The sequence below is a fragment of the Vombatus ursinus genome, unplaced genomic scaffold (genome assembly GCF_900497805.2).
Source record: "Vombatus ursinus unplaced genomic scaffold, bare-nosed wombat genome assembly UNPS02009770.1, whole genome shotgun sequence".
NCBI lineage: Eukaryota > Metazoa > Chordata > Mammalia > Diprotodontia > Vombatidae > Vombatus > Vombatus ursinus.
The window spans coordinates 17,737,183-17,762,284 of NW_020949548.1; the positions used below are offsets into that span (position 1 = coordinate 17,737,183).

Below are 25,102 nucleotides of genomic sequence, written 5' to 3' on the forward strand. Positions count from 1 at the left end.
CTTGGAAAGAACCTGAAAGGAGAATGAGTGAGTCACTTCATGGAACTGATGGCTTGAGATGCAGAGCAGATGGTGACAGGACAAGAAAAAACTGTACAGGGCAGGGACCACTCCCAGCCGAGTAATCATTTCCCTTCCTAGAATGGGAAGAGCACTGCCTCTGGAGTCAGAGGACCTGGGTTCAAATCCTACCCCTGACACTGACTTTGACCAAGTCGGCTAACCTCCTTGGGCCTCAGTTTTCTCATCTGTAAAAGGAGGGGGTTGGGCTAAATTGAAACATCTCTTCCAGCTCTAGAGCTGTGGTCTAGACTAGCAATATTGACTAAGCATCCCTGAAGTGCTAAGGATTACTATTAGTTTGAAAGTAAGTTTACTCAATTCAGTAGACATTAAATGCCTGTGTGCCAACCAGAAAAGTAGTTGGGGTGTAGCTGACTTTGGAGTTGGGGATACCTTGGTTTAAGTCCCGACCGATAAATACTGGCCGGCTATGTGACCCTTGACAAGTCCCTTGACCTCTCAGTGCCCCAGAAAGTGCCAGCCTGCATTGGTAGAGGGAATTGCCTCATCCAGAAATTCTCCATTAATGAGAACCTCCATTAACCGCACCTCCAGCCTCTTTCCTATTATACTTCAAGCATTACGTTAGACAGTGAGAATACAAAGATGAAATTTGGTCCTGCCATATAAATGGAACATGGATAGTTGCTGCTCTTCGTAGTCCCTAGAAAGGACATCATAGGCCAAAAGTAAGGAAAAAGCATACAAATATAAAATTATGACAGGGCTGAATGCAATAACCCAGATAAATGAGCAGCCATCTTGATCAGCCAAAGTACTTTTCTAAGTTTGTTCTTTGGAGAGAAACCAGTTACTGAATGGTGAGAGCCTAAGAACAAGAACAGTCAAACAGCTGGAGAGGGGGATTGAGGGAATAGATCCTGGCATGAAGGACAGATGAGGAAGAAGTGTTGAATTAAAAAACAGAATGGTGTCATTGGAACAAATTGAATATTATTGTATCATTTTCAGTGCTGTAATTGACTCTCTCCAAACTTGCACTCCATCTTGCTCCAAAGGCAACTACTTTCAAAGTTCAAGGGTACATACCCTATAGCATCACCTTTCTGAAACTGCATTTTTGTAAGCCCCCACCAGTGTGCTTTCCATTAATTGTCAGCCAGAAGACTAAGCACTTAGCAAAGGCATTTTGCTCAAATGACTCAGGAAAAATAGAGAACATCTGCCCCATAAAACTAGGGTTCCCTTGCCCATACTATATCTGTGGAAAAAATGAGCGCATAGTACAAGAAGTAAGGCAGCATGTTCCTAGATGTCTTCATTCACTGCTGGCTTGCTTTATTGGATGATTTGCTTAGCTGGGCTTGATCCTCAAAGGGCAGAATATATGTGCTGGAGGGGTTCATCTACTGGCCTCAGTGGGCTTGCTTCTCAGTGGACAGATAAAGTAGGTTCAGGTTCAGCCAGAATCCTTGGCTGGGGTATTTAACTGCTGCCTCTTTCAGAAGGATCAAAGAATCTTAATCTAGTACTGTGTCAGAAGCCTCTCCAGTTCTGATCCCTCAGAGCCTTGACTCAGGCTTGCCACCTCCCAAGAAGGAGCTGGGAGAGTAGACATTTAGTCATTCCTTTTGACCATTCTTTGTTCAGGGTTGGATCCCCTCAGTAAGAAACTTTACCCTAACTTATGATGACCACATCCACATATGTCCCAAGTCTCCATCTCTGAAAACTAGGACATAAACAGGCAAACAGATCTTGGGGTTCAGGGTTCTCTAGTTTTTTGTTTAACTCAAGTTTCTCCATTTGGTACATAAAAATTAATGACTAAGAAAAAGGTACAGAAAATGGTTTTTGCCTTAGGGTCAAAGTCCAGTGTCCCTGCTATTCTTTTCATATGTAAATGAGCTCAATGCCTTATCCTTTATTCTGGGCAGAACGATACACTTACATCTTTAGACTCTCATCACCCAGTAGAGGACAAATACAGTGAGGGGGTCCCTCCGTAATTTGCGCTTTACAACCTACAAAGTTTCTGGTCTGAAAGAGCCCCATCCCTGCACAATTTTAACTTTTTTTGTAATATAAATATTCATAGTTGATGTCACTTTCTACCAAATGAATCAATTACTTAGGGGAGAAAATGTTTCAGAGGAATTCTGAAGACCTTATTGTTGAGTGCTGAAGTCCAAATTTTTTTCCCTTCTCATTCTAACTCTTTCTTTTCAATACCTCCACGAAGCCTTCCCTGATTCCAGCCCAGTGCTAGTAGCCCTCATCCTGGGAAATAACCCGCTATGGAGATTCGCCCTGGCTGCTTCCTCTTTTGGTGCTGAAGACCCTCATACTTGAAATCCTTAACGTGATCCAATGGTTCAGTATTCAAACTGGCAAGATTTTATCAGTGGTAATGACCTTAAAGGAGGAATTTCCATTTGCTTTGCGGCCACACCCTAAGAACCACGTGGGATCTTTATCTGACCTTCGCTTGAAACCTTCCATATATAGGGGTTGTCTCCCCCCATTAGACTGAGCTCTTTGAGAAGAGAAAACTATCTTTTCTGTTTGTATCCTCAGCACTTTGCACATAGTAAGGGCTACATAAATGCCTTTTCATTCATTGAATTCATTCACTCAGAACAATAATAACCTGCCCTCCTGGACCACCCATAGCACTTTATTCTGAAAATGTGGAGTATTAGAGTTTTCCCTGCTTGTGTCCTTTGCCCTCACCAAATATCGCGCTTCCCCCCAGAAGCCTATCATCGGCTAATCAGCATTTGCTATTTTTTTTTTATGGCACAGAAATGTAGAAATGCAGAGTGCCCTCTGCCGAAGGTCCGTGTTTCTTTGAGGCAGAATCTCCTTGGCTCCCAGATCCCATGTGTCCTTGTTACTAGGCTGCACTGCCCTTGAAGTCCGTGGCCCTCGTGTCTGGCAGCCCTGGTGTCCTGGTGGGGGCCCCTTCGAAGTAAGGAGTCCTCAGGATACACTGCTCTGCCACTGCTGAGTAGCTCCTCCTTCTTAGGCCAGCACCCAGAGGGAATGGGAGCTGGGAGCAGGCCCCAGGTTCCTTCCTGAGGCAGGCACAGTTGAGAACAATCCCTTGATGCTGTCACTGTTTCTCTGAGGCCGTTTGCCAGATGATCTCCCCCTCAACTCCTGCACTTAATCAATGAATGTTAGTACATGCCCACATTATGCCAGGCACCTATCACAAAATACAAAGTCTGTGGTAGGTGGAGGACCCTCTACACAGTAGGGGTTAAAGGAAGAGAGGAAGGAATGGGGAGATGGGGTAGGGAGGGAGTAGGGAAACAGCCCTAGAAATAATGGAGAAAGTTCCTTCCTGAGGTGAGTGCTGCAAGTGAACTCTGGTGCCACCCAACCATCTGCAGTGAAAAGACCTGAAAAAAGGCTTCCTCAAACCCAAGGAATTCAATAAAAAGGGTCAGTGTTTTTTTCTATCCCCTTTAAATGGAAGGAATCCTTCTAGGTCCCAGAAAGAATTATTTATCAGGTGTTGATGATTTTCCTCAACGGCCTTAGAGTACGCACCGTCCACTCTGTAAAGGAGAGACAGACAACTTTATTCCTGAAAGCTCAGTTTATAGGCCAGCTTCAAAGCACCAGGTCCTTCTGAGCAGGGTATGGAGGCGCTGGTTTGGGAATTGACATCAAAGGGGACCTACACGTGTTGTTCTGATGTTGCGGTGGACGGGAGGTAGAGGCCTCTGTGGATTTCCTCCCGTCCCAGAAACCCAGGGTGGATTATTCACTGAGGTTGGCTCTGCAGCCCTGAGGAGACGCAGGGAGCGGGGGAGGTGGCGCTGGGACCCCTGCAAACATCAAAAAAGCCCAGCCTGTCAGCACTGGCAGCAGCAATAGGAGCAGAGAAAGGAGAGTGGTCAGACCCCAGGCAGCCGGCCTCTTCTGCACACTCAAGGAATGTCCCCAGGCTGGAGTGACCCGAGAGCCCCATCGTCCATTCCAGCCTGGATGGAAGCAGGGGGAAGAGGAAAAACAGCTGAGTCTCTGAGCACTCAGCTCAAATGCAAGGGTGCAGGAAGAGCCTGCTCTGGACGCAGAAGAGAGGAGAGCAAAAAGAAGAGGGGAGAAGCCTTTGTTAAGCGCTTACAATGCGATGTTTTGCATATAAATGGAAAGTTGAGACAATCCCTCTCCATGCTAGGAGGGCTCCCCCTTGGGGCTTGCTGCTTGGCCCTGCCCTCCCCCAATGGCGCCTGAGCCCTGGACACCTTCCCTTCCTCCTCTCCTCATTCAGACTTTCTTGTCCCAGATAACATGGTTCCTGAAGGCCCAGCTCTCCATCACCTTCTCCAAGTGACAGCATTTATTAGGGGTTTACTTAATAAGCCAAGTATGTGCTGAGCTCTGGGGAGAGAAAGAAAATTCAAACCATCCTTCCTCTTAAGAAACACATTTAGAGAAAGCAATATACATAGGAGGTTTATCAGTAGGGTAAATGGGAAAGCCCAGTGGTTCTTAGGGTATGGTACCATATGTGTGTGTGTGTATATATGTCTACACATAAATAAATGTAATAATGTGTGTATATATATTTATATACATACATGCATATGTATGGACAGCTAGGTGGCACCATAGTGCACAGAGCACTGGGTCTAGAGATAGGAAGACTCATCTCCCTGAGTTCATATAGGGCCTCAAACATGTGTGACCCTACGCAAGTCACTTAACCCTGTTTGCCTCGATTTCCATATCTGTAAAATGAGCTGGAGAAGGAAATGGCAAACCAATCTACTATCTCTGCCAAGAAAACCCTAAAATGGGGTCACAAAGAGTCAGACACAATTGAAAACAACCGAACAAGAACAGAAGCATGTATATCCACATATATGCATATTTATGTGTATATTTATATATGTATATACATCTATATACACGTGTATAAGAGATACATATATGTGTCTATAATATGTGTGTGTGTGTATACTTGTATATGTACATACATGTGCATACACACATACAACAACTTAAGTGTTGCCTTAGTGCCCCCTGCCCAGGGATCTTCTAAAGAAAATGTTAAAGGTGGAAATTTTAGGCACCAGGTCTAGTTAGTAGGGAAAGCTATCTGAAGGGATAGGAGAAAATAGGGAAAAGGCCAGTTTGCTCTTAGGCACATGCATATGCAGTATAGTTATCTGCTTGAACACCACCTGTACCCTGCTTCCAGCTAAACCTGGGCTCATCCCCATGAAGCAGTACCCAGTTGACTTTCCCACCAAGGGGTCAAGAAAGCTAGCAGGCAGAACATTCTGGGCAAAGTCCAAGGGCAGAAGAGTCCAAAGTCCAAGGAGGAGACCGAAGAGGGCACAAAGGATTGTAGACCACAGAAGCTGGCCACCCCTCCCCAATTTAACTCTTATTTAGGGAATAAAATGAAAGACTTTAGGGGAGGGAAAGGGGGTGTTCTTCCATTTGGTTTCTAGGAGGAGGAGCCTAAGTGAAGTTTGTCTTTGGTATCTCCTGCTTCTCTGTACCCCTCCTTCCTCGTACTGATAGCAATCTTATGCAGACATGGTACATTCCAGCTACCCAGATTCACCGGGGGCAGCACAGCACCATCCTTGAATTAGGGAAGTTCTCAGAAGTCACTTAGAACAAGCTTGACCCAATGCTGGGAATCCCTTCTCCAACACCCATGATAGACAAGGGTGACCGTAAGTCAGACACAACTGAAAAGCCCCAGCAACAATAACAGGGTTTCACAGATGTAGCTGAAGTGCTCAACCAGTCCGCTCTCTTCCAACAAACCAGGAAGGAACCCTAAGTCAAACAGTAAAGTATTTATTTAGGGCAGAAGAGCAAAATTCGTAGCAAGGGAAATTCAAGCGGAATTATAGAGCTAGTTCTGGAAAGGACTCAGAGGCTATGTAATCCAATCCCCGCATCTTGCGGATGGGAAAACTGAGGCCCAGGGAAGCTGTGACGTGCCCAACGTCACACAGGTAGAAAGTATCAGAGGTGACACTTGAACTCAGGTCCTTTGACTGTTTTTCCACTGTACAATGCTGCCTAGTAGAATTATTCTACCATAATAATAATAAATAGCATTTATATGACACTTAAAGATTTTCAACCTTATAATCTCATTTTATCATCACAACAACCCTGGGAGGGAGGTGCTATTATTATCCCTATTACACATATGAGGAGACTGAGGCAGACATTAGTTTGGTGACTTGCCCAGGGTCACACAGATAGTGAGTGTCAGAGACCATGCTTGAACCCATATTCACTGCAGCCATCTGGTTGCCCTATACCCAGAGCCTTTCACACATGCACACACAAGTAGGAGGAAATATTTCCCGAACAAGTCACACTCCTAAAATCTTGTCCTTGCCACAGCATCTCCTTATATGTTTCCCAACAACTGGCCTTAGCTCACTGTTAACTCCACTCTGCCTTTGTAGGTGTTTCTTAGGCTTACCACCATATGTTGCTATTTTTTGCTAAGTTGCTATCAATCACCTTCTGTTGCGACTTCTTGCTTCAAAGGCGGAATTCTCTGCTTTTGTAAGGTTGCCCAAGAGAACCTGCCTGGGGACTAAACAATCTTTTTTTAGCTCTTTTGTTAATCAGGCCCACAATCCCTGTAGGGCAGCCGTCAGGACATCTGTCCTGTTGTTCTTTGTCCTTTCTGGAAGAGGATCATGACAGGCAAGTGAATTGAATTGAAGTGAGGGAAGGCCGTGCAAAGTCACCAGCCTCACTTTCTCTTCCGGAGCCATCTGGGTCCAGTGGCAAGATCAGGATGGCTGGATCAGAATGACTGGAGATAGCCCCTGACTTCTGCCCTAACCCCAAACCAAACACAGTTCATTTGTGCACATCCCCACCGTGAAGACCCATAGGCTGCCATGAAATATACTTTTAAGGAGGCTAAGGCTCACTGCAGTTTGACAAGTTGGAATGTGTCCAAAGGCTTTCAACCAGGGTGGGAAGGGAATTGGATGCCATGTTCTACAAAGAGCAATTGAAGGAACTGGGGGTGGTTAGCCCAGAGAAGAAAAAAACTCAAGGCTGACACAGTCGGTGTTATGTGGAACTTGTGACTTACCTAAGGTCATACAGCTACAAGGAGAGCTGTGACATGTGCCCAAGTCTCATCTCCATGCCCCGATGTTTTTATTTAATCAGCTGTACCTTCAAAGGTCATTACTAACAATTCTGCCATTACATCTGTGAATTATCTCAACACCCTTGGTTAGAATTTGTTCAGGTTGGGAGACTTGACCTCCCTTCATTTGCTTGGTGCTCAAATACAACCTAACTTATATCTAGTTATATCCACATTTGTTCTACTCTGTCCAGGCTTCTGATAGTCATTCTCCTTGGAAGAGAAGACCAGAGCCAAAGTCATGGTTCTGCTTTCTTTCTGTGGTCTATGAGCCCAGTCCCACCCTCTCCCAAGCAGCGTGGCTAACCCTTCCTTGTTGCCTTTTTGGCCCTCAACAACTTAAAAACATTGACCAAGATAACTGTGTGTATGAACCATCCCACCCAAGATACACTGTCAGCCCCCATCCTTTTAAAAATCATTTGAGGGGGGAAGGGAGAGAGGGTCTCTTCTGGGATTCCTCTGACTCCTTGACAGCATTTCTGGCTCTTTGTACTTTCGGAGGAGCAGGAGAAATAGAGATGATTGCAGAATCACTCATTTTTAAAACAACAGACCAAATAAATAGTGCATATGCTTAGGATGTGACTTCTCTCCTCCTAGGCTGGCCCAGGGCCTACAGTGCTACATTAACCAGGCCACATTACTCTTTCCGTTCCTCTTTCTGTGCTGGGCAAAGATGCTAGAAATAGGCATGCACTTAAGTCCCTGGGCTTCTGGGATTTTATCTTCCCTTCCTGACTAGGCATCATTTGGAGCTAGATGGAAGCCAGAAACCATTTCCTGAGTCCCCGCATGGCCTTGGGGTTCTCAGAGACCCAAGGAGAGATGGAGAAGAGGAAAAGCCACTCAGAGCTGTGCAGGAACTCATTTGAAACCCTGCTGAGTGGTTTCAGAAGGAAGAAGGATGGCCTTGCACTCATCCAAGCGATGAGGAAGCTGTATTGTGGCATGTGAGCACAAGGGGAAGTAAGGAAGGGCACCGCTGCTGTTGTACAACTTGCCTGGCTAGGGTAAGGAAAGATGGCACAAGGAAGGGGGAGAAGTGCCAGGTATTGTGCTAAGCAGTAGAAAAATATTATCTCATTTGATCTTCAAGCAACCCTGGGAAGTAAGTGCTATTATTATTCATAATATTTGATATCATTAATGTTATTATTAATAATTAATATTATGTATAGTTGAGGAAACTGAGGCAGACAGCCATTAAGTGACCTGCCCAGGGACCCATAGCTAGAAAATATCTGAGGCTGGATTTGGACTCAAGTCTTCCTGACTCCAGTTCCAGCACAGTGGACACACTAGATGCTAAACCCAGTATCACTTTAAAGGGATCATAGATTTAGAAATGAAAGGGACCATAGAGGCCATTTAGTTCAATCTCTTCCTTTTATAATTGAAGAAGTCAAGACACAGAGAGGTTAAGGAACTTGAAAAGGCCACATAGCTAATGATCAACAGAGGCAAGATTCGAACTCGGATTCTGTGGCTTCAATTTCAGCACACCTACTACTGCCCCAGGCTGCTTGTTTGTCAGCATATATAAGGTGATGAGCATGGCACTGCTTTGTCAAGAGCCAGTCATGCCACACTAAGTTCATTCCTTTTTTTTTTTTTTTAAACAAGGTTACTTGACAGGCAGATGGGAATACAACAGACCTGGCATGCACACATTTCAGTAGAGTTTGCAAAAAGTCAGAGCAATCCAGCTTTCTCTTCTCCTCCAGCCCATGCTTCTGTGCATCTGGAAACCAGGGACCGTTCTGAAGGTTACTCATTGCCTGCCCCACAGAGATTCTACAAGGACAGGATGAAATCAGCAGCCAGAAACCGGAGATTTCAGGGAGATGTGGAACTGGGAACAAAGACCTCTCCTCACAAGGAAAAAAAACAAACCCCCTAAAGCTTTCCGGGGCACCCCGAGGTGAGCTGATGCAATGATGCTAGACCTAGCTGTGGGATGGGGTGGAGGAGTGGGGTTTCTGCTACCTAGAGGAGCAGCATTTCTGGCTTCCTGTAGCTTAGGGGAGAAAGTAAAGAAGGGTGTGCTGTTCATTCCTAAAGCATCCTGAGGTATGGATTGCAGCAGACAATTGCAGCAGTCCTAGGCTATAGCAAGGCCCCCCTATTCTCAGGAACTTTCTTTGTCTTGGGAGTAAGGTCCACAGGGAAAGAATTCCTAATTATTGATTTTATAAACAGAAGCGAAGAAAGGAACAGGACTCCAAAGCACACAAAAAATAAGGATTTTTGTAATAATAAAGCACTAGAAATTAAGGAAGTGTCCATCAGTTGACAAATGGCCGAACAAAGTATGGTACATGAATGTAATGGAACACTATTAAAACAGCTGGTGGTACTGGAACTGGAGTCCGAAAGAACTGAGCTCAAATCTAGCCTCAGACACTTACCAGCTGTGTGACCCTGGCCAAATGACATTAGCCTTTGTTTGTGTCAGTTTCCTCAAATATAAGGTGCAGATAATAACAGCACCTACCTTGCAGGGCTGTCATGAGGATAGAATGAGGTAATATTTATAAAGTGTTTCACACAGTTCCTGGCTCATAGGAGGCACTATATAAATTCCTACGCTCTTGCCTTCACCATCATGGGCTGCTAGAAATGATGGAAAAGTCTGTTTTGTACAAACTGATGCCGCACGAGCAGAACAACGTATCCAATAACATCATCCCTGCAAAAACTTACACTTTTGAAAGGCTTCAAGAAAGTCTGAAAAATGCAGTGATCCTGGAGAACTAGTGATGAAGGATGTTGATAGGCTACATGAGGCACACATTTTTGGACACGGCCAGTGTGGGAATTTGTTTTGCTTGACCATGCTTATTTGCCTCAAGATGTTTCCTCCCACCCTTCCCCCATTGGGGGAGGGGAGAGGTAAGAGGTGAAAAAAAATAAACGCTTGTTAGGAAAAAAATTAAAATTTTAAAAGTGGAAGCAATCAGTGGTCGAACATTACAAGAAAGCAGACCAGCTTAACATAAGGAAAACATCTCCTAACCACTAGAGATATCCAAAAATGGGGTGGAAGGGGGTGAGTTCCAAGTCACATAGGGTCTTCCAACGAAGGTGAGGCTAGCCTTCAAGGAAGGCCTTCCTGTTGATCATGGGACTGAGTACCGTCTGAGGTCCTTGCCCTCATATTCATATGCTATTAAAAAAAAAAAAAGACACTTTTCTCCTGGTGGAAAAGTGGGGTAGAAGTGGTTGGAAAGGAAGGGTCTGTTTCTTTCACTATGTGGCTCCCCTCTCCCAAATCCTAGGAGCAACAATCTGCAGTGGGTGGGGTGGTCCATGCCTTAGGACTAGAGAAAGAGTTGCTTTTTCACTGAGATTCCAAGTCATATACTCCTGGGTGGTATGTATTTGTGGGCTCCATTTGTAGGCACATTCTCAGCTTCTGCCCAGTACTGAGGACTTTCCTTTGTGTTAGTATCTGGTCTAGGAGATGATCAGCCCATTCTCTGGCTGGCCACTGTCTTTTCAGTCCAACCAACTGCTGGGTTCTGTCTTTCCAGGTTTACGAGGAGTTTAGCATCCAAAGTGGCAGAGCATACCTCGGCAGGCTTATATTAAAAATGCCCTTTAAAATTCCAAAGCTTTGAACTAAAGAAATACCTCAAGAAGTTTTCATGGAAAGTTCAGACCCACCAGTTCAATTCACTACACTTAGATGAACCTTTTCAAATAATAGGAAAAAAATGTAAAGGGGTCAGCGCCAATCAATACGTGTGTTCAAACAGAATTCCGGGGACTGTGATGTATGTGCATTTTGTATTTTTCCTTTGTACCGCGCCCCTCTGAAGAAAGGTTTCTTTTGCTAGGAGAGCAATGAGAATGTTAGCCTTTGAGTAGAGTCAGTTAACCAATGGCGATGTTTACCAGGTGGAAAGGATATTACCATTTTTCATGTCTTTTTCCCCGTATGTGGCTTTGTTCTTTTTATAACCATGAACAACTCACGCAGGCAAATTCTTTCACAAACCCGCGACATTAGATGTTAATCAGAAGCAGAGGGACCAGAGTATTTGACTTCCAAGTCTCAGGAAATTTGGTGTGAGGATTAGAAGGATAACCTTTACTCATCAGGAACCCAGGAGGGAATAGTGAATCCTTCCTCAGAGGGTGGAAAAACCCAAGCCTGCTATGTTACAGGGGCTTGGTGAGTTATCATGAGGGCCGGGGAAAAGAGATGTGACACAGACAGATCGCTTTTTAACTGGTCCTTCTCGGCTAAGCCAGAGGACTGGACCCCACTCCTCAGATGACCAGGTCAAGGGGCTGCTGGGACCTTTAGCCTGAGGCCTCATTAGCTCAGCAAAGCTCTATGCAACTAGGAAGGATGAGTCTGGAATCCCTGAGAAGCCCAACAAACAGGCTTTCAAAACCAGGCAGTCCTAGGATGTGAGCTAATATCTAGTTACTCACTGTCTGACCAGACAGCAAATAGAAGAAAAAGAGATTACTATGGAAAGCAGGTGATATATTTGGAATATATGTATAATATAACCTCAGCATTTGATAATGAATGCCCATTATGGATTTGAGGAACTCTGTATTTCAGTAGAGCAGGACAGATTAGATAAAGCTATTAATTTTTCATTTGAGGTCTTTACTTCTGGTTACTAATGAAATTAGCTACTTACTGTCATTCCAGATCTTTGCCTCAAAAAGAACCAAACCTAAGCTCCTATCATCACCCAGGCAGTGACTATTACCAACTCATTGACTGGAGCCATATTTTCACAGCTGTCATCTGTTGGAATCGTTTGTTTTACCTGAGGTTTCTTTAGGTTGATTACAGTTTTCACTAATTGTTAAGATGCAGCACTCTTGATTTTCTCAGTAGGCATGAGTTGCTAGCTTTCATTTTCTTGCCAAAAATCCAATCTCATCTGGATTTTCATAGAATGACAGTGGTCAGGAAGATATAATTATGCTTAAATTAACAAATGATTAATTAGCCTTCCTAGCAGTTGTAAACAAGAATGCATTTGCTAATGGCAGACCCCTGATAATGGCCATTGGCCCAAAGAGAATCTTTAGGCTCACCCTAAAAATACACACACACACACACACACACACACACACACGTGTGTGTGTGTGTGTGTGTATAATATATCTTCATACACATACATACACATTCCACAGGGCAGAGTCAAATCACTGAACTGAGTCTGTTAATTGGCTAAAGTGAGGACAATAATTCACATGAGTATAGGGACCACTTTCTCCCTGAGTGCTTAGAGGATGCCAACAGCCAGTTTGCAAAATTAAAGAAAAACTCAGTCGATCAATGAATAAGGAGAGAAAGAGAAAGAAAGAGGGGAGGACAAAAGGAGAAGAGAGAAGGGGGAGAAAGAGAAGAGAGGAAGAAAGGGGAGAAGAGAATGGGAGAGGAGGGAGAGAAGGGGGAAGAGGGAAAGAGAAGAGAGAAACAGGGGAAGAGGGAAAGCAGGGGAGAAAGGGGGAGAGAGGAAGAAGAAGAGAGAAAGGAGGAGATAAGGGAAAGAGAGGAGGGAGAAAGAGAAAAGACAGGAAGAGGGAAAGGGAAGAGAGAAAGGGAAGGGGGAAAAGGGAAAGAGCAGGGGGAGAAAGAGGAAAGAGGAGGGAGGGGGAGAGAAGGGAAAGAGAGAGAGAGAAGGGGATGAGGGGAAGAGAGAAGAGGAAGACGGGGGGGAGAAAAAAGAGAGGAAGAAGAGAGTAGGGAGAAAGGAAGAAGAAAGCAGGGCAGAGAGACAGATACATGCCTTAGGTTTGTATCTGATGAGTTGCCAGCAGAGGGCTCAGGAACATTAGAAATACTAACAGCGGCAACGAAAAGTGTGGTTTGGGGTGTGGTTTTTATTTTTTGAGGTCATTCATCCCCAGTTTCTTCTTTAAAACTTGCTTTGAATTATGGTTACACAGAGACATCACCAAGAGCTATTGGAAGCCAGACTTACTTCAATTTTTTTTTTTCCAGTCTTAGCTCAGAGAGCAGCATCCTGAGTTTATTAAATACCTTGGAATCTAATTTCCCCACTTTAAATAGTTGGAAAGTCACTCTGAAGCATTGGTATTCATTTTGGGAAAGATCCTCCTTTAACATCTCATGACACCTTGCTACTGAAGCATTCGGGAAATGCAAACAAGTACATTTTTTTTTTAAAGGGCATCACTTGAGACTGAACAGGATTTTTGTTTTCTTTTGTTGGGGCCTAAGTCATAAGTTAAAGCTGTTCAGTATGACCCCGGTCTTCAGTGTTGTTAAGACTTGGGAGCTGCATCCCTGAAATGGGCCTCCAGGATTGGATCTGGAGTGAAACCTGCTTCTTCTTTTGTTTCCCACCCAGCTAAAAAGAACCTGTCCTCAGAGTGGTTCAACAGCTGCAGAATGACCAGTTGAATCCTGGAAACATATGGGTTTTTCCTACCCTCCCCTGCCCCCCACAATTTCTTATTAAACCAAATATCAAGAAATTTCTAGGGGTGAAGGATGCTCTCCAAGGCCGAGTCAAAGCATATGGGAGACACACATGACACAGGGCTGCCAGAGCAGATTTCAAAATATGTGGAAAAATTCATTAACAGCCACTTACCAGGATTCCCAGAAAGAGCCAGGAAACATGTCTGGTTAATATTTTAATCTGTACATACCTTTTTTTTTTTCTTCAAACCATTACACTTTTATTTAAATTAACTTTTTCTTGCAAAATATTCATTTCCTTTTTTTTCCGACAAAATTTTTTATAAAGGCAAAAATAAAACCATTTCATTTTGGCAAGTGTTATGAAGTTGACACTGGCAGTAACTGGAGTGAGTTAAAAATAGACGTGTCTTCTAAATAGCTTCAAGAATCATTTTTTTTTTTCTGAATAGAGTCAAAAAACAATAGGAATTTTTATATTAATCAGCGACTTGTAGTTCCACTCACCAGGTTTTTTAAAAAAAACTTTTTTTTTTTCAATTCAGGAAAACATACCTGGAACACGTTAATAGTCTTGCAAAACACTGCAAACATCTCGGTGACCTGCCCCCTCCTCCTTGCGGGCTGGCCACTTAACCCAAAGTCCTGTCGTGTCACCGAATTTCATTTCTGTAGAAAACCAAGTTTCTGCAGGAAAACGTTTTCCTTCTACAATGCACTAACATGGTTCTCGGGAGTCTAGCTGCCCGCCTTCAGCAACTGGCCTGAGACAACCACCCAAGAAGGAGAGGCTTGTGAAGCAGACCTCAGAGCGAAGGTCAAGGCCCCTGGAACCACAGGGCCACTGGCAGGATATCAAAGGCCCTTCTGGACTCACTTGATGCTCCAGCAGGCCACATCTTGCATTTGAAGACAATTGAAGAGAAAATCAAGATGTGTCGGTCAAACATCCCCTGGGTTCAGTTATTGCTTACTATACGACTTAAATCGCTTCTCTTTCTCTCTCCGTTTGGTATTTCCAAATTTTATTCATTCATTTCTTAAAAGTGAATTTTTAAAAAATTCTGGTAGAAGACCCAATTCCTTCTAAAGCTACATACACTGTAAGTGTATACATTGCCAAAAGGTGCCCAGCTGGTCAGAATCCAGCCAGCACCTCTGACCAAAGGGCAGATAGTCTGGGGCTTCTGCTAACAATACTGGCTGCTAAGCATAAATGACATTCAAGGCAGGATGCAAATCCGTGTTTCCAGTGAGTAGGAGGGATCGTTGACTTTCTTCTCCCAGCAGAATCCTTGCGATCTTTTAGCTCCAGCACCCAGGAAGTCATTCTCAGGCTAAATTCTCCCCCAGATTCATCTCAAACATAACATGCTTTTCAAGTGTCAGCAATGATTTGCGATTCCAGTTCCTCACCTCTCTCCTCCTCCTAACTTAACCCACCACCCTCCATATGCGTACCTGAACGTGGCCCCCCTAACCCTGCCACCTCTGTATAAATACCTTTCCATCCACTCAGCCCTTGAGAATGTTAAAAAATATATTGTTTCTAAAATACAGTGTCAGTATTTTACAGCTTGTATTAGAAGTGCCTTTTTATACATATATAAAAGTCATAACTGAAACGTGTGTGTGTGTGTGTGTGTGTGTGTGTGTGTGTTAGGAACTAGCCTACAGTGAGTGATTCATTCACAGGATGGTTGGGAGGGTGGGGGGGGTGTCCTTCCCCCCTTCAGAAAACCTCTCCCTGGCCTCTCAGAATTTCCTTTGGGGAAAGCAAGAGATCTTCTCCAAGGGTGTTGGCTCCATGGGCTCTCAGCTCCAGGCCTCTCTTCAGGACATGGGTCACTGGTCACTGGTCAGTTACTGCTTGGGCTGGCACAAAGTAAAACAGAGTACAGTTAGGAGCCGAGCAGCGGTCAGCACCATCAGCCTGCGTACTGAAGAAACAGGGCACATGAGCAGGCAAGAAGCATGTCTGTGAACGTGGGCGCACACACGTGTATACACGTGCACACACACACACACACACAACAGGAGCGCAAGGCTGACATGACGGGGCGCACAAGCAGAGGGGGGGCATGAGGCCTCCCGGGTGCTGCTCGCCCATGGCTGTGAATCCCAGACTCCCTCCTGGCCAGGCTCCTCACAATTTCTGGACAACTCCAGACATGTTGGCCCCTGGATCAGAGCTATGCCTTGAGAGGGAGGTGGGGGGATATAAGACGAAGGTGAAAAGGCATCAAGAGACTAGATTCTAAGTTATGGCACTGCCACTAGCCATCTGTGTGATCTTGGGCCAGTCTCTCAACCCCCCCTATGCTTCAGTTTGCTCATCCAGAAAATGAGTGTGGACAATCTCAAATGTCCTTTTCAGCTCCAAGAATCTAAATCTATGAGTAAATAATGTGAGTCATGGTCTTGGTTGGGCCGTGAACAATCTGTGTGACCTTAACTTCACCTCTCCAGGTCTCAGTTTCCTTCTCTGTAAAATGAGAGGGAGATTAGATAGCCACCAATATTGCCTTCTATCCATAGCCTTCTAGGAATATATCTAGCATTTCCTTCCCCCCAAACACCAGGAAAAACAAGGAACCGTTCTCTAAACAATCCAACCTAGCTGTTAGACCTGTGAGCCTCAGTCATCTGCTTATCAGATTGAACCCGGGTTGCTGGGGAATAGATGAAATGAGAGTTTCTTAAGTTTTCCAGGTGGTAAGGAACCAGTTCACAGAGATCTGATTACGTCATGCAGTAAGATATAGCCTTTCCCATTTATATACCATCTGATGAGTCTACTGCAGTCCCTTTTCAGGCACGGTTAAGGCTGGACAAGTCGCCCAATTCCCTTTGAACTCTGAGATTCTGTGATGAATCTTGGTCCCAGAGGATACAGGGATACTTTCCCTCATAGCTTTCAAAGTGTTTTTCTCTGCTACTGACTCATTTGATCTCCATGACAACAACCCTGTGCGGTTGTCAGGGCTGGGATGATTGTCTCCTATTTTTTTCCAATTGTGTTTTTTTGTTGTGTTGTTGTTAGTCTGTGTGTGTGTGTGTGTGTGTGTGTGTGTGTGTGTGTGTGTGTGTGGTGTGTGTGTCTGTTTTTTAAACTAAAGCTTGGCAAGGTTAAGGGACTCACCCAAACACACAGCTAGTAAGGAGAGGCGCCTAAAGTGAATTAAAACTTCCTCTCCCATCTACGGTTTAGACAAAGTTGACAGAAATAAATAGATCTCATCGGGAAGGAAGAGGAGTTCCAATCGATCACTACTCCAAGGAGAAGCATCTAGGAAGAGACATGCTCCACACTGCAGGGCAATGAAGCATCCAGAACAGAGGCACCACAGAGGCAAGCCAGGCAGGCCAAGCGGATGCGGTCATTAGTGCTTACTTGGAAGGTGCTTAGACAAACGTGTAGTGAAATCCATTGCTTAAGGGGGGCTGTGGTACAGAAGGTGAGGGGAGGCCCTTGGACAGCAAGGCTGACTGTTGAGCTAGACAGAATCACACAGGAATTAAGCAGTGCGTTAGACATAGGATTGATACAAACTGTCGACACAAGTCCCCAACGATCAGCCGGACACCCCAAACACCTGGCGTGGGAGGGCAGCAGGAACCAGAAGGGCAGGGCAGGTGACCTCACCAAGGCCACCCAGCCTCAAATCCCAGGGCATGAAGGGGGTGGTGGGGAGGAGCAGTGAGGCAGGTGGTCATCCCCAAGGCTGGCCCCATCTGGAGGGAACCCCAGGGTCCTCTGTGGGTCATAAAGCCCTGAAGGTGGCAGAAGACAGGGGCAGCAGATAACATGCAGGAAAGACATCAGAACATCTCTGTTCTCTGACTGGAAGATTCTGCTCTGGTACATGCTAGGCTTGACTCCAAGCAGGCAATTACCAGGCTTTAAAATTAAGCATGTAGCAAATAGAGTAAGAGCAAGTACAGGCCACAGAGGAAATAGGAACTCTGTCTCATCAGTAAAGGAATTCCCATGAAGAAGTCGTCACCCAGGCTTCCTCATAATTAGCTCCCTAGTTCAGCCTCTAGACCCACCTCAGACCATTAGCTGCTCAATGTAGAAGCCATTTTGGGGTGTACAGCATTAGGAAGAGACTGTGGCTGAAGCGTGGGAGCATATGTTGGGAGAAACACATTAGATGTAGGCAGCCCTGGGCTGAAACCACAAGACTGGTAAAGGCATGGCCCCTGACCTAGGGTGATGAGAAACTGGAGTGATTTTAGCCAAATCTGATAAAAATGAAATTTAATAGGAATAAATGTAAAATCCTACACTTGGGTTCCAAAAAAAAAATAATAAAATTGACTATACAAGTACAAAAGGATCATATGGAAAAATCTGGAGGCTTGAGTGGACTGAAAGCTCAATGAGTCTGCAGCCAAACTCTTTCCCACGAACCTACACCTAATGGGATCTTAGGCTCTGCAAATATCTCTCTCTGAATTTGCCTCTTATTAAAAACTTTGGAATCAAATTGAGATCTGCACAATTTTAGCTACCCAGTCACCTGGAAGGTCATAGTAGGGAAGGGGGTTTGCACCAGGACAGAGAACACTCACTTCAGAGGCTGTACTCAACATTTGTGCCCATGACTTAGATCCAGGAATTAATGGCGGTGGCTGTCAAATTTGCAGATGACACCAATGACCCAGTAGAAGGTAAACTCTTTGTTCACATTTGTCTTTGTCACGTCCCAACACCAAACTCTGTGCCTTGTACATAGCAGTCCTCATGTTGAACTGAATTGAATTGAGGAAGTATAACTAATTGGGATCCTTAACAAAATACTCTAGAAGGATTAGAAGAAATCTAATAGAAATAAATGTAGAGTCTTAAGTTCCAAAAGAAAAATCAATTATGAATAATGAGGTTCATATTAAAAAGATCAGGGGGTTTTAGTGGACCCAAGGCCTGACATGAGTCAGCTGTGTGCTACAGAAGCTCAAAAAAAAAAAACCCACCTCACCAAAAAAACTAATGGGATCTTGCACTGCACTAAGAGAAGTGGGGGAGGGTGGGTTCAGAATTGGGAAGGTACCTGTCTTTCTGCTTCCATCATCAGATCACACCTTGAATATTATATTCGCTTTCAGGTACCACAATTTGGAGTGAAGACTGACAAACTGGAGCACAACCAGAGGAAGGCAATTAGGCTACTGAAAGGACTAGGCTCTATACCAGGATCCATGGGACAAACTATCTTTAGTCTCAAACTTCTGGGTCTCAGAATCCCTTTACACTCTTTAAAACTTTCCAGAAATCCCCTCCCCATCCCTGCAAAGATCTTTTGTTTACATGGATTATATCTATTGGTGTTTACCATTTTAGAAATTAAAACATCTTAGTGTCATTTTGAAAAGAGTTTTGACCTCCCAGACCCCTGGAAATGGTTTTTTGAGACCTCCCAGACCACACTTTGAGAATCACTGACCTAGAGAAAAGACTTGAAGGGAGGCGGATGGTCAATGATCATCTTGCCAATGACCACCTGCCTCGGTGTCTTCTGGTATTTGAAGGGTGGCTCTGGGGAAGAGGGATTAACCTGGTTGTCCTTGGCCTCAAAGAGCAGACCAAGAAACATCAGGTGGAAATTACACAGAACCAGAGAGAACTTCTTAACAAGTAAAACTGTTTGAAACTCCAATGGGCCGCCATAGGAGTTAGTGAGTTCCCCAAAAGTAGTAGAAATCTCACAGAGGGCATGTCTACTCACATAGGGGATTGACACAGAGATACATTAAAGTGCCTTCCAATTCAGAGACTCTAGGATTCTATACTCTGGCCTCTCTGCCAATCACCCGCCTCTCCTGAGGCCCAAGGAACAAGTCTCCAGCAATGCACAGGGTCTCCTCAACTTCTCATCAGGCTGGAGGATGTCTACAATGACTTCTCAAGAAACCCGCTAGAAGGATTCCAGTAATTGTTAAGGACATCTTTCCTTTACTTGTCAGAGTCCACTCTAGGCCATGATGGCTGGAGCACTGAATGACAGCAGTGCCTGTTGGGACTTGGGGACAAAGATGCCTGATGCTGAATGACCCAGATGTCCCAGAGCACACAATCTCCTTCTAGGCTTTGCCCCTCAGAAAGGCAGGTGTGGGAGCCCTTGGAACTCCCTGGATACTGCCCTTTCCCCAAATGCCCAGCTGGATAGCAATAAGTCTCCTTTGAAGAGAGAGAGGTTTCATTCCTGGCCAAATAGCATTTGGGGAGCTGAACAATGTTCAGAACAGTGAAACTGTTCCTAAGAAAAAGTCAATATTACTCCTGAAATAGTTTCCCTCTCCCTCTCATGAGTGTGTTGGGGGAAGACAGGGGTCATCTATATAAGTGGTGTTACACTCAAATAGAAAGGATCACTGGACCATATCTAAGGATCCCCATGGGCCCTACTGACTTAGAAAACCACATATTAACATCATACATGTTCTATTATATTTTTATGTATTTTGTAAAATATTTCTCAATTCCATTTTAATCTGGTCCTGGCCTTAGGAATGCTGCCGGCCACAATGTTGCCGCATGTTTGACAGCTCTGGTCTATGTGGCCAGTCCAAAAGTTTGCTTTGGCCACCACTGTAGAGAGGAAGCTAGAAAAACTCAGCTTTAGTGGACAGTAAGGAGGTGTCTAGTTGGAGACATTATGAATGGACAGGCATTCAGTTAGGCCAAAAAGTTGTGGCCTAAATCAGACAGTCAGGACCAGGATACATGGGCAGGCAACCCACCTCCCCTAGGGAGGGCTAGCTTGACTCTGGTCCTCCTACTTAGCCCCCACAAATAGTCTCAGAAAACCATCTCTCCAGTTCATTCATCCTAAGTGCCAACTCCCATAGCTCACCCTGGTGGCCCCAGAGATAGAACTAAGTTTTAAATCCTCGTTTTGAGAGCGAAGCTGACATGCTGATAACTTCAGTAAGAAGTTGAAAAAAGCTGCCGTCCCACCCACCCTCCCTGCCCCCAACCACAACCCCCTTTCCTACTCCCCTACTTGAGACTGGCAGACAGGTCACTTGATTACTTCTTTCTCCATGGGACTGAGAGTCTGGCCTAGGACAGTGTCTTCTTGCTTCTTGTAAAGAAATTAATCCTCTCTTGGCATGAACCTCACATCCCTGGGGGAATGCCTCCTACCCAGAGGTTTGCTGCCTCTAAGAGAGGGTGCCCTGGATACAGCGTGAGTGGCGGTGACATGTGAGAAGGCTCCCAGGACTCAGGAAGGGGCCTGGCCACAAGTGGTCCCTTGGGATGGGAAGCAGCGAGGTTTACCTGCCACCTGCTTGCTACGCTGGGAGGCTTCAGAAGCCAGGGTGTGGGAGATATGGAAGATGCGTTCTTGTTCCTGGAGCTGGGAGTCGAGGTCGGCTGAGCGGTTTTTGTCCTGAATGGTTGGAGGCTGGAGGTTGTGCATGCTAGAAGCCAAGAAAGAAAGGAGGCGGTCACCCACCCACCAGAGGGCAGCTTGATGATGGCTTGTAGGAGCAAGGACAGACCCCTCTCCCCGTACCCAGATCCTTCCAGGGAATGGGCGGGGCAGTGAGGAGACTAGCTTTACACATGGGCCCTAAACCTAGGCAGCCTGGGTGGACTCCCTATTCTGCATCCTCTGTCTGCCACACTTATCCCTCCTCCAAAAACACGCTCAGTGTATATGGGAAGCCAAAGATCACCAATAACATCTAGGATAGGACAGAATAGTTGTCACATGGATAGTAAGTATCAAAGGTCAGATTTGAACCCAGGTCTTCTGACTTTAGAGCTAGTTAAATTTCTATTCTATCACACTTGCCATCTGGCAAGTCACTGAAGACTCAGTTACCTCACCTATAAAATGGAAATATTAATAGAACCTACCTCACAGGGCTGTTGTGAGGCTTGGGTAAAGTGGCAGGGACTAGACTGGTAGACCTAATTCCCAGGTGAGGAAACACTTTCTACAAATTCAGGTCAGCTACTTCTCTGAAATCTAAAGTCTTAGAGAGTTGACTGGAGCATTGAGAAGACAAATAACTTGCCCCGGATCACAAAGCCAATATGAAATAGAGGTTGGACTCATATCTGGCTTTGAGGCCAACTTTCTATCAGCTATGGCATGAGCCCCCTTCATTTGAAGAGAAAATGAAATAACATACAAACTGCTATGCACACCTTAAATAACTACTATTTATCAGCAGTTATCATCTGAGCCCTGTTTCTGAATTCTTGCAGGAGTAAGAAGGTCATTTCAACTCGATGTCAGAGAGAGAAATGATGCTGACACTTGGACTTCACTGACGTGGGTATACCCTCCAGTGACATAAGTGGAGGCCAGGATGGTGCAGAAGATGGAGGCTGGGCTTGGGAGTCAGGGAGAACTGAGTTAAAATCCTAACTCTGCTATTAACAGTGTGGCCCTAAGCAAGTCACTTAAACTTTCTTGAATCTTAGCTTATCCATCTGTAAAATGGGGATAATTATAGCAGCTACCACACTGGGATGGTAGCCTTAAAATTGCTATATTGCCAGCTGCTTATAATTATTATTATTGTTGTTGTTGTTGTTGTTGTTGTTATCATTCACCTAATTCCTCCAAACACAATCTTTAGTTTCATGAATTTTTTTGGACAAAATAATTCCTGCCGTAGAGGTCAACTTTTCTGAAATCAGCTAGTGATCCTTGGTTGTCAGCATGGTGGGAAGCCATTAATTGAGCCAATAACTCTCCACTTTAGGAGGATCTGGCCATGTGGGTCTTCTGTAGGAAGAGCCTTCCAGGACCCATGGACACCTCGACAAGTCCACTGAGGCAGGGGAGGAATATCTAGGCAATTCTCAATGTTGGGAGGATATGCGGAGACACACATGGAGCCCTAGTACAAGGTACTCCAATGCTTGCCTGACCTGATCCATTATCAGTATGTGGATGGGGCTGGGAAAGAGGATAAGGGAACCCAGGATGAGATGCTGACCTCGAGCAGGTGAGGAGGTTACGGATCTTCTCGGCTTTGCGGAACCTTGCCTCTAACTCTTCCAGGCTGAGCGGCTCCTCGGGCTCCAAGTCCACATAGCGTTCAGGGATGGACACCTTATCTGGCTTGGACAGCTAGGCAAACAAAAGGAATAGAGAGAAATTCTGAAGCTGGGCACCTGTCCCCCACTGCCCTCCCCTCTCTGGTTAGTACCCATCCATTAGCACCGTAGCTGCCATGTACCAATAAATGTACACAGTGTTTCCTTCAATTAGATTGTAAGCTCCTAGAGGGCAGAACCAAATTTTTGCCCTGCCTTTGTCTCTCAGGGTTAGCACAGTGACTGATATCTGGTAGTAAGAGTTTAGTGGATGCTTATTAGTTTACTGATCAATCATACTTGGCAGATCTTTTGAGGTCTGCCTGAGAGGCTGGGCATTGCCCATCTGAGGGCAGCGGGGATATGGCAGGAGGGGAGGCAGAGAGAGAAGGGGGAAAGGGAAGGAAGCCAGTTCAGGGAGGTTCTAGACTAGCAAATTATACCGAGAGTTTCTAAATGCAAGTCACTCAGCCTATACTTGATCCATTTCTTTAGTCACGATCCCTTACATACCCTGTTGGGTCAGGGCAGGTATGAGGACCTGACCTGTGATTTCATAGGTATAGGGAACTCCCTGGGTGGAAAACTCCCTCTACTAATACCACATCTAATCATTTTAGAGAACTGCCCAAAGCACTGAGAGGTTTAATGACTTGTCCAGAGCCAGTATACATCTGAACTCGAACCCAGGTCTTCCTGGCTCCAAGGCCAGTTCTCAATGCACTATTTCTTTTTATTTATATATTTAAATTAATTTAAAAAATTTTTTTTTGCTTTTTGGTGAGGCATTCAGGGTTAAGTGACTTGCCCAGGATCACACAGCTAGTGTCAAGCGTCTGAGGCTGGATTTGAACTCAGGTCCTATCTCCAAGGCCAGAGCTCTATCCACTGCACCACTTGGCTGCCCCTATTTATTTTTTTTTACTTGCTTTTTTTCAAGGCAATAGGGTGAAGTGACTTGCCCAGGGTCACACAGCTAATAAGTGTCAAGTGTCCGAGGCCAAATTTGAACTCAAGTCTTCCTGAATCCAGGGCCAGTGCTCTATTCACTGTGCCATTTAGCTGCTCCCTTGATCTACTATTTCTGAATTTTGAATACTCTTTTCCCCCATGAACAAGCCCCAGGAAAGAGACACTAAGGCTTGACCGTGTGTTGGCAGAGGAGAAAAGGAAAGAGAGAGGGGAGCAGGAAAAGGGGACCTGGGCAGCCAGTGGGCAGTGGAAGAGGTATTAGCAAATTAGAAACTGAAGTGTGGCCAAGGAACAGAAGTAGAGATTTCTTGAAGCAGCAAAGACAGAAACTACAGAGGAGAGAGCACAGTCAGCAGAGCCTTGGGTTTGAATCCCAGCTCTGATGCTAATTAGCTACAGCACGCTCCCCACAGACAATTTATTAAGCCACTCTAAGTCATTATCTCCTCTGTCAAATGGAGAGAATACCTGTCAGGATCCACCTCACAGGGATATTCATACGACCATAGTCAGAGCTTGAAGAGACCTTAGAAATTGTCAGGTTCTCTTTTAACAGAGGAGGAAACTGAGGCCCAGAGATGTGAAACAACTTGCCCAATATTGTTAAGCCAGGGAGTGGCAAAGCTTGCATATGAACCCAGATCCTTTTATGCAGAACTCTTTAATGATTAAATGAAGCAAAGGACATGAAGTGCTTTGTAAAAATGTTAGCTATTATCATCTTCATTATAATTGTTTTTGTTGAGATAGGTAGTTTCAAAGTTCTAAGCCATGGGCTCAAATATTGATAGGTAGGCTGTGGAAAAGAAAACTGGGGACCAAGGTAGGGGTTTCTTAAACTGGGGAAGGGGGAGGTTCCAAATCACACTGCTATGACTTCCTGGGTTCCCCAGGACTGGAGGGAATCCTTCCAACCAAGGGCTGAGCCCTGGCGGCCCCCACGCAGAACAGCAGCCCCAGTGTTAGAGGCTCTTTCTTATGATGGAGAGGAGGGAGCCCAGATAGGCTTAGCTGGCAGGCTTTTCCCTAACGCTCAAAGGGTGAATTTGATCACGTTTGATCAAATTTTTAAAAACCAAATTAAATCCCACTTAAGGACACGCTCGCCCTCTGATTGATAATTGTTACCTTCCCTCATGGTGGAGAAAGTTAACAAACTCTCCTCTGTTTCCAATGGGGGCAGATGAAGAGGAAGTGTGATTTCATTACAGCAGGAGGGATTTAGGTTAGAGATAAGAAAGGACTTCCTGACTGGCAGGATTATTTGGGCACTATAGCAGACTGCCAAGACAGGATATGGGAGTTTGTTTCCAGAAGGGGACCTGTAACTTGACAAGCTCCTGGCTATCTCAAATCGCAAGAGGAAAGGCTCAGTGGCCCGAGGACTGGCACAGAGAACTCCCGGGGCCAGTGGGACCTGGATGGAAATGATTCTGCTACAAACACT

General features: G+C 45.1%; 1 protein-coding gene across 7 annotated transcripts in view; it reads right to left on the minus strand.

Moving 5' to 3' along the window:
* Positions 1-13,904: 13,904 nt before the first annotated feature.
* Positions 13,905-25,102, minus strand: part of PLEKHA7 (pleckstrin homology domain containing A7) — a 155,238-nt gene continuing 144,040 nt past the window's right edge. For 6 of the 7 annotated variants that reach the window (XM_027852613.1, XM_027852612.1, XM_027852609.1 and 3 more), the window contains 3 exons: positions 22,584-22,717; positions 20,905-21,047; positions 17,017-17,113 (listed from right to left, as the gene is read on the minus strand). In XM_027852613.1, the coding sequence (XP_027708414.1) occupies positions 17,022-17,113; positions 20,905-21,047; positions 22,584-22,717 (369 nt within the window). In that variant the 3' untranslated portion in view covers positions 17,017-17,021. Of the gene's footprint in view, positions 15,492-17,016; positions 17,114-20,904; positions 21,048-22,583; positions 22,718-25,102 lie in introns of those variants that run through there. The other variant, XM_027852608.1, reaches the window with a different exon arrangement.